Source organism: Leptodactylus fuscus, chromosome 6 (genome assembly GCF_031893055.1).
Source record: "Leptodactylus fuscus isolate aLepFus1 chromosome 6, aLepFus1.hap2, whole genome shotgun sequence".
Taxonomy (NCBI): domain Eukaryota; kingdom Metazoa; phylum Chordata; class Amphibia; order Anura; family Leptodactylidae; genus Leptodactylus; species Leptodactylus fuscus.
In genome coordinates, this window is record NC_134270.1 from 108304680 (window position 1) to 108313819 (window position 9140).

At 41.6% G+C, this 9140-nt stretch overlaps 1 protein-coding gene across 1 annotated transcript; it reads left to right on the forward strand.

Moving 5' to 3' along the window:
* RPS21 (ribosomal protein S21) lies at positions 1 to 8339 on the forward strand. Its single transcript, XM_075277053.1, has 6 exons — positions 1 to 84; positions 2506 to 2583; positions 3970 to 4033; positions 4524 to 4595; positions 6064 to 6119; positions 8261 to 8339. Exons 2-6 carry the CDS (start codon positions 2534 to 2536, stop codon positions 8268 to 8270), a joined length of 252 nt encoding a protein of 83 aa, XP_075133154.1. The 5' UTR covers positions 1 to 84; positions 2506 to 2533; the 3' UTR covers positions 8271 to 8339.
* The last annotated feature ends 801 nt before the right edge of the window (positions 8340 to 9140 follow it).

Genomic DNA, 9140 nt, shown 5'->3' on the forward strand with positions numbered 1-9140 from the left:
GTGTTCCCGTCTGCCGCTCTGACTTCTTTGTTTCCGGGGCGGCGCTTCCCCCTCTTTCGTGTCAGCCATTACGGTGAACAGGAGGTGAGCTCTGGCGCTGCGCTGTGTGGGGGTTCTGGAGCGGTGCTAGCGGCGTGTAGTCAGTCACTATGGTGCCGCTGGAGGCCGGCGGCTGCTCTGCTTCTACATCTGTATCCGCAGTGTGTTTCTGGGTGCGACACTGGACGCATAGAGCGGCACACACGTGCTTGGGCTGCCCTGCACATCTCCGGCCTGTATCCTAGGAGAGGCCGGTGATGGTTAGGCCGCAGATCCGCTTTATCGGGATGTAGTAACCTATACAACTGACAAAAGCGTCTTACGTTAGTCCCTGCGCTGTGACTTCCAATAGGGAGATTCCCGGTAGTCACCACAGGCTGGTCCAAGGCACCAGTGAGTGAGGAGAGAACCGCAGTAAAGTGGGCTATAATAGAAGTTTTATATTTTCTGCTCTAGTCACTCCCACATCTGATCTGCAGATTCTTCATGATTAAAGTGTGTTCCAGTTATTCTTAAAGGGGATATCCAGCTTAAGTTTGTTTTTTTTTCTATTAGGGTGGGGGAGGGCGCCGATCCTGCAGCTCAGTTGTTTTCTTCCAGCTGAAGTCCCTGCCACATGTGACTGCTGAGGCCAAGCGGTGGTTTCAGCGAAGAATATGGGGATGTCACTACCTTGGGCCACTGACTGCTGTGGCCTCAGTGGAAGAGACGTCACATCTGGCGAGGAATTCCAGCATAAGAATACAGCCGAGCTCCAGCCACTGCAATAACCCTGGTGTATTTTCAGACTGCCCAAGTTTCGTGTGTAAATATTAGTAAATCTGGGCCACTCTCTTCGGTCAGAGATCAGTGGAGTGTCTGTTTGGGTGCTCCTGTCTTTGTTAAACATTCTGCCCACACAGCACGTCAGCCAATTGGCGATGCTTTATTGGAACAGAGCATTACTGTACAGCCACGGAATGGCTCAAGTGTGGATCAACGCTCAGTAATAACAGGGACCCAATCAGAGAGGAGCATATATAGTGTTCATTATTTTAATATTAGATTTTATTTATATAGCGCCAACATATTCTGCAGCACTGTACAATTTGTAGGGTTCAAGTATAGACAAGAAGATACAATACAAAGAGAGAGTCACTTCACACAATGGGACTGAGGGCCCTGCTCGCAAGAGTTTACAATCTATGAGGATTATTTTATTTTTTATTATTTTAATCCATTATGAGTTGTAAGGGTTAGACAAGTACAGCATATGCAATGTATGTGCACAGACATTACCAGCAGAATAGTGAGTGCTGCTCTGGAGTATAATACAGTATGCAACACTGAATTTAGCACAGTTTATGCAATGCAATTGTAATATTTGTACATAGGACAGACTTATGTAAACTGTGTTTGCTGGCTGTAGCAGCCAATCTTAGTGCAGCTTTCATTTTTCAAAGATATGTTTTGTTGCTGTAGGATACAAGAACAATTTATTTCAGACATTTCTATAAATCAGAACAGTGAGTGCAGCTCTGGAGTGTAATACCTGAAGTTTAATTATGAAGTGAATATCTAGCACCAAGTCTTGCTCTATAATCCGAAATGTGTATGATCAGCTTTGTAGTGTAAATTGATGAAAATGTTAATCAGTTGACCTCTGAGCTCATTGTGTTAAAATCAGTGTAACAGTAGGTTCACACTAGCATTTACTCATCTCTATCCAGGAATCCGCTTACATCGGGTGGAGAGAAAAGTCCGTCAAAGAGGACTCTTCTGTCTGCCAATTTAAGTATAAAATTGTCAGACCTCATTGTAGTCTATGGAGTTCGCAGATCACCACTTTTTAAAGCAGACAGGTTTTCCGTCTTGCGGGTCCCCCCGCGGACCTGAAGGGTGAAAACACAACACTAGTGTAAACTTAGGTTAATGCTAGGTTTAGACTCTGAGTTTCTACTTTCTCTCAAACCACGGCATTACCCACCAGTTTGGAAAGGAGAAAATTTTCCTTCCTTGCATTTGCAACCTCTCCTTACTATTGGGGTCACTCGCAGTTGCTGTGCTGTGATGGCATCCCACAACACCAGTCAGTGGTTGGTGCATTTTTGCAAAGCAGTGACAATAAGTGGGAATAATGATACGTTATCAAGGATATACGTATTGATAATCTGTTTTAGAGAGGTCATCAGTGTGTGACCATTGGTGGTCACCCAGGACCCCAACCAAATAGCTAGTTGGAAGAGGTTGCAGTGTTTGTTTGTGCATTGCAAGCTCTTCCCCAAATACCAAGCACAGCACTATTGTAGGGGCTGTGCTTTGTAATGTACTGCTTTTCAATGTGCCTGATTTCATGTCATTGGGGCAGCAAGAGGCTGTGGTGCTTCTTCAAACAGCCAATAAGTCATCAATATGTTAAGTCTTGGAAAACCCATTTCTGTATCCCTTTATGTAAATTGTCTAAATAATTGACTTTCATTTCATCAGGTCCATCTGACAACACCCAAGCTTCAACATGCAGAACGACGCTGGTGAATTTGTGGACTTGTATGTCCCCCGCAAATGGTATGACACTTATTTCTTATATCTGCACATTGTTCTAGGGGTTACCAGGTTTACAATATGCACTCATAGACAAATAAATGCACCCACATAGAAATGTTGGATTGCTGCAAAATTCATCTTAGTTAAGTCCCATGCAGATACGTAAATGTTTATAGGTGCAGTCTGATTAAACACGGGTCTTGCCATAAGAGTGCATAAAAATGCTACCACACTGCCCTGGGTAACTTTTCTCTGAGCACTGACTACTAGGTATGACTCTGATGTATTAGAAGACACTTTGCCCAGTAGACTGATAGAAGCAGCATTGCCATTTCCATGAATTTTCTGCCATCTAGGCTGTTCTGACCTAGCTTGGTAAGGTGGTGTATGGAGCAGTAGTTACATGAGGGCCTGCACGTTGTCCCCGTTGTTTGCAATGGTGTTGAGAACAAGAAACCTTGACTGCTATGTTTTGGAACCATATTGAGGCATATTTATTAAGATTCTTATTGAATGCCAGTTTTCATAACCATAGCACTAGCAGAACAGTCGCCTCAATTCATAAATGTCAATGCTTCTCTGCTGGGTCATGCTGAAATCTATACCAACTTTTAGCTGGTTTAGATTTCAGTGATCATTTCGGTCAGTACATTATCTTAAATGTAGCACAACTTCCATTCCAATTTTGCTTTCATGAATTTAGTGTGGGGAGGTGCAAATACACCAATTATTAGTCTTCCCAGTAATGCAGTGTTCACCCTTGCACCGCTGTCCGCCTTTTGGTGAAACTGACTGTCCATGCAAAAAAAATAAATCAGTCTCACGGCGGAGAGGCTGCATATGGACATCGGTGGTTTGCTTAAAAACCCATTCAAATGAATGGGTTTTTAAAATGACTGCTAGCAAGCTGTCTCCTGTTTGCAGTTTTTCCGGGGATTAGGACGGAAACCCAAAGGGTGGACAGCGGTGCAAGTGTGAACGCTGCATAACTTGTATGTCTCCATGCCCAACTGTATCGCATCTTGTATCCGGCTCTAGGTGACCCAACAGGGTACTAGAGTCTTTCAAGTGTAAAGCTTTCCCCAGCAAAAATATAATTTAATATTTATTACATACTCTATCGTTACTGTCATACATAAAGTTTCATTTGCCCGCAACAACTCCTTTAGTTTTTTTTTTGTTTGTTTGGTTTTCAATGGGCATATAAGGGTAAGAAATCGTAAAGGTGTACTGTGAAAAATTGAGGCAACAGCCAATACGTTGATGTGCTATTGTTCACAAACTTAGCTGTTGGAAGTGGGTGAGACTGTTATAGTGTGTCTGCATATGTAGTCATTGTATACTTGTATTAGCAGCAGGGGCCAGTTACTTAGTGTTCCTGTATTTAATATGGCTTTTTCTCTGCAGCTCCGCAAGCAACAGAATCATTTGCGCTAAGGACCATGCCTCCATCCAGATTAATGTTGCTGAGGTCAGTACACCTAATGTAGTCCAAAAGCACCAGAATCATATATAGAAGTCTAGAACATACATGTCGCTTTCCAGTTCAGCTGTAGGGTTTTCTTTGGCATGTGATTATAAACTTCAGCTACTGTAGAACTTCTTTTGGGAATGGCCAGATTTTAGTTTCTTGCTGTTTATTTCATGCTTGTAAGATTCTCTTTCATCCCTTCAGCCGGTATCATGTGTATGGGATAGGAATGTTAAACATCCAGGGGCCAATGGTCCGGAGAGCAGTGTGTACTGATACTTATCATGTCCACACTAGCAGCTGTAATCCTGCTACTTTACCTCATCCTTTTGTAATGCATTTGCTGTTTATCAGTTTGGCTCCAGCTTCTATGGCTTCATTTCAGTGACTGTGTTTGATGCAGCAGCATTTGTACCCTCCTAATATACAATTAAAGTATATGGGGTGTATTAACCCTTTACTGTGCCTGACCTAATCTTTTGTCTTGTAGGTTGATAAGGCCACAGGCAGAGTTAATGGTGTTATGAAGACCTATGCAATCTGTGGCTCCATCCGTAGGATGGTAAGTTGCCGTTATGTCTTAAGTGTCCTCATATCAGTGGCAAAATCATTATAGATGCTTTAATGGGCAGAAGGTAACGATATATGGGATAACAGCCCCCCATTATGAAAGATAAGTCTATTACAGGAAGGTTTGTGATCATGTAAATGCAAAAGGCTACTGACAATGGGGCAAATTAACCAGTACTATGTTTTACATACGTAGACTAATATAATAATACTACATATTATTTATATAGCACCAACATATTCCACAGCACTGTACAATTTGTAGGGTTCAAGTACAGACAAAAAAAGATACATCACAAAGAAATAGTCACTTCACACAATGGGACTGAGGGCCCTGCTCGCAAGAACTTACAATCTGAGACTATTATAGGGATCAGCAACCTATAAGACTGCTGTTGTAAAACTGCAACTCCCTGTGTGCATACATACTCTGCTGTTCTTCCAAGCACCGTAGAAGTGAATGGAGCGTACTGGGAGTTGTAATTTCACAACAACTGGAGTGCCAAAGGTTGCTGATCCCTGGACTGATCTTAAACTTCACCTGTTTATCAAAGTATTAAATTCTGTTTGATAAATTTGGCTTATTGTTAGAACGTCTAATCTAACACTTCTACATGTGTGTAAAAAGTGTCTAAAACACTTGATACGTGTGATATAGGGCGTGTTTTTTTTTCGGGGGGGGGGGGGGGGGATTGGTTCAATTTTCTCTAGAATTTTGTCACATTTGGCTTAGTAAATCTCTCCCCCCCCATGCTATTTTCATATAATCTTCTGTTGCTGCTTAAAGGAACCAGTCAGGTGTTTTTTTTCTACCATCATCTGGCCACATCATATGCCAGATGAAGTAATGACCTTTCTGTTGGCGCCCCTTTGAAGAGACTAATCTTGATTTATCTTATGCCTCTGGAGTTGGCAGCCAAATTAGACTGGTTCCAATTCATGCATAAATGGCTGACAACCATGGTTTGACAGATACCCTAAAACTCTGATTCCACATCTGTTGTGCCTGTAGAGAGGTGAGATATTAGGCAGCAAGTGAACTGTCACTTCAAATTGATGTTTTGGAAACGGGGAAAATGGTGAAGGGTATTTGACTTGACAAAGGGTTAAACTGTGATGACTTGATGACTGTGTTATAGCGTCTCCAAAACAGTTCTTTGGTGGTTTTCCCAGCATGCAGTATTTAGTAGCCTAAAGGGGTTGTACATAGAGCTGGCTCTTGGTCACATAGGGCTTCTTCACACTCATTGGTTGCAAAGGCCAACCTTTCTGGATGTATTCCACAGAAGGGCTCTTGTAGAGCCTACTGTGTAGCCGCAGACCAGTCAGAGGTCTCATGCTAACCCGTCCGCTCCTGAAAGTGCCTACAATGGCCAAGTAATCAGAATACTAAGCAGCTGATTTTAATATGTCAGGCTGGATGCTCTATACATTTACTAATCTGCTTTTTCTGCTCACAGGGGGAATCTGATGACTCCATTCTCCGGTTGGCCAAAAACGATTGTATTGTTTCAAAGTAAGTAACATGAATGACTTGGACAAACAAATAATACATACACCAGTACACTGCTTTCCACACTAAGGAATACACAAACCTTCAATACAGGGGCTTTTCTGAATTATTATGGTGTATGTGCATTGGAAAATGTGCAGGAAGCAACAATTTTTTAATTTTCTGCCTAACTGGCAACAACAATGTAATGTCTTCAGATGATGTGTGTACTGGTATTCAGTCTTGTGCCATATATGTTAATCTTGACTCCATCCAGAAGTGGCCTTACAAGCAACATGTTAATATATGAAAATACATATTTGGTAAATGATAGCATTTGGGTGACAACCTGTATGTATGTATTGGGCAGTTACCGGGTAGACAAGGGTTGAGCATGTTGGATCAGATCCTTTGCTGGTGAATGCCATTTTCAGTGAGTTTATTACTTTGTTGGATAAACAGGTCAACAATGCTCATCATTACATGATTGCTTTAATGTGTATGAAGTGCTTTAAAGGGATTCTACCACTAAACCAACATTTTTTCTATTTACCTAGCCTTAAGAAAAGCTTTTCGTCTCCTACCATGCTCAGTCGCCTCCGCCGTTCCGTAGAAATACTGGTTTTTACCGCTATGCAAATGAGTTCTTTCGCAGCAATGGGGGCGGGCCCCAGCACTCAAACGGCAATGGGGGCGTCCCCTTTTCTGCCAGAGAACTGTCTCCAGCAACTTCTCCATCTTCAGCTGCAACCGCTTCTTCTGTCTTCCGTCTGGGTCAAACTGCGACCCCCTGTGCAGTCGGCTCTGCCATTGAGACACCAGCAGAACCGAGTGCGCATGCCAACCGGTGGCCATTTTCGGGTGACTGCTCCTGTATTGAATTGCAAGAGCGGCCTCCCAAAAATGGTCGCCAGCCGGCATGCGCACTCAGCTCTGCTGGTGTCTCACTGGCAGAGCCGACTGTGCAGGCGTCGCAGTTTGACCCAGACGGAAGACGACAAGTGAAGGGGAGGATGTATCTGAAGGTGGAAGCATCGCTGGAGAGAGTTCTCTGGCAGCGCTGGGGCCCGCCCCCATTGCTGCGAGAGAACTCATTTGTATACCGGTAAAAAACGGTATTTCTACGGAACGGTGGGCCGGAGACGAATAGCCTTTCTTAAGGCTGTTCCGACATGGTAAATAGAAAAAATGTTGGTTTAGTGGTAGAATCCCTTTAAAGCAATCTGTGATCTGTATGGCTTTATGCGTTTCCTTTGTATCATAACTCATGCCAAAAGGCTGAATTAGAACTTATGGCTATCTAAGAGAAAGGAAGGGGCTCCTACTGTAGGTCTGCTGTTATGAGCCACAGCAGAATTATGAAACAACATGTATAGCTGATGATTCTGCTGAGGATTCATGAATCTGGTCCCTGGTCATCACCTGATTCCCACATTAAGCTGAGCCCCCACTTTGCGGAAACAGCTTTTTTTGTTGCAGATTTTGTCGTGATTTTTTTTTTTAGCCAAAGTCAGTGGATTGAGCAAAAGGTAAAAGTATAAGCTTCCTAGGTATTTCCCATTCCTTTTGTAGCCATTCTCAAAAAAAAACTGTTTTTCCACAATGTGGGGCCTTAAACTAAGGCCTCACGTTACGCTGTGGAAAAGAACACTGTGTTTTACAGTACCAGCAAAGTGAAAGAGATTCTGGCTGATCCCATCCACACATTGCAGGGAATAAACGCTGTGAAAACGTATGTGTTTTTGAAAAGTCTTGTCGATATTTACCTGCGGTAACGCTTGTTTCCCCATACATTTAATAGGGTAAGAAAAAACACAGCAAAAAAACTAGATGCGTTTCTGAGCTGAGTTCCACAACGTGGGCTCTTAGCCTCGAGCAGTTGTTCCTAAATACAGTAGTCAACTCATTTATGATATGGCACATTACAGGGGATTCTTGATTAAAGCGGTTGTCTAGTATTTTTATTACTTTTGACAAATCCTTAAAATTCCAGGACAGCATCTTTAAATATAAATCTGGTTATAGGTTTGTGGTAAATTTTTCCTCTACTTTAGTAGTTTTGACTGTACTGTAACAAGTGATGGTTTGTTCTGTGTGATTTGAGGAGATCTATTCTTCACAAATATAAATTATGATTTACATTTTATTTTTTTTTTTTATTTTAGGAACTTCTAAATAAAGAAACCGTTGGATTTGGGAGTCTTGTAAGAAAACAATAAAATAACAAAAAAAAAAAAAATTAAACTTTTGGTGTCTCTGTGTTCATCTTTACATATCGTTATATGTGAATATTGTGGTTCTGCTCCTGGTCCTGCTGTACAAAATTCTTGATTCATACATGTAGGGTATAATAATGTATGAAAACAAAGGTTGCCACTTTACATACGCGCACAGTCTGTTGATGCTCTTTATCCACATACTCCAGTGAAATTAAAAACATTAGTGGCGGACACAGGAACTGAGAGAGAAAGTTCTTGCAGCTTTATTTCATACCTTGACTTGGTCACCACCACTGTTAACTGGCAAAAAAACACGCAAGAGGTTTTTCTTGTACCTTGTATAAGGCTGGGTTCACAATACCGTTGAATTTCGTTATGAAGGTGTCTGAAAAAAAAAAAAAAAAGGACACTTTTCATAACAGACATTAACGGACACTTACTGATGTTAATGTCTGTTTTTTAACGGATCCATTAAATGGATCTGTAAAAAAAAAAAAAAACACACTAGCATCATTAATTTCAGTTAGTGTCTGTTTTTTATATTGTTTCTCTGCTTTCTGAGCATGTGCAGAAAAAAGTGGATCCCAAATAACGAACAGTAACTGATGGCTATCAGTTACTGTCTGTTACCCATAGATTTCAGTGTTAAAAAAAAAAATAACGGAAACTTGCCATCCATTTTTTCGAACGGACACAAGTCCTGCATGTAGGATTTTTTGGTTGCTGGAAAAAAAAAAAAAGACTTCTGATTGTGTGTAAATGGACACAATATAAAATCTTATTGAAATGAATTGAAATTTTAATGGGTTTTTGACGGTTCGGCTAG

Excerpts from the sequence above, each read along its gene's own strand:
- RPS21 (XM_075277053.1), top strand. The coding sequence starts at position 2,534 with ATGCAGAACGACGCTGGTGAATTTGTGGACTTGTATGTCCCCCGCAAA. Across the intron at positions 2,584-3,969 it reads TTGTATGTCCCCCGCAAATG|CTCCGCAAGCAACAGAATCA; the intron begins GTATGACACTTA and ends TTTTCTCTGCAG. Across the intron at positions 4,034-4,523 it reads TCCAGATTAATGTTGCTGAG|GTTGATAAGGCCACAGGCAG; the intron begins GTCAGTACACCT and ends TTTGTCTTGTAG.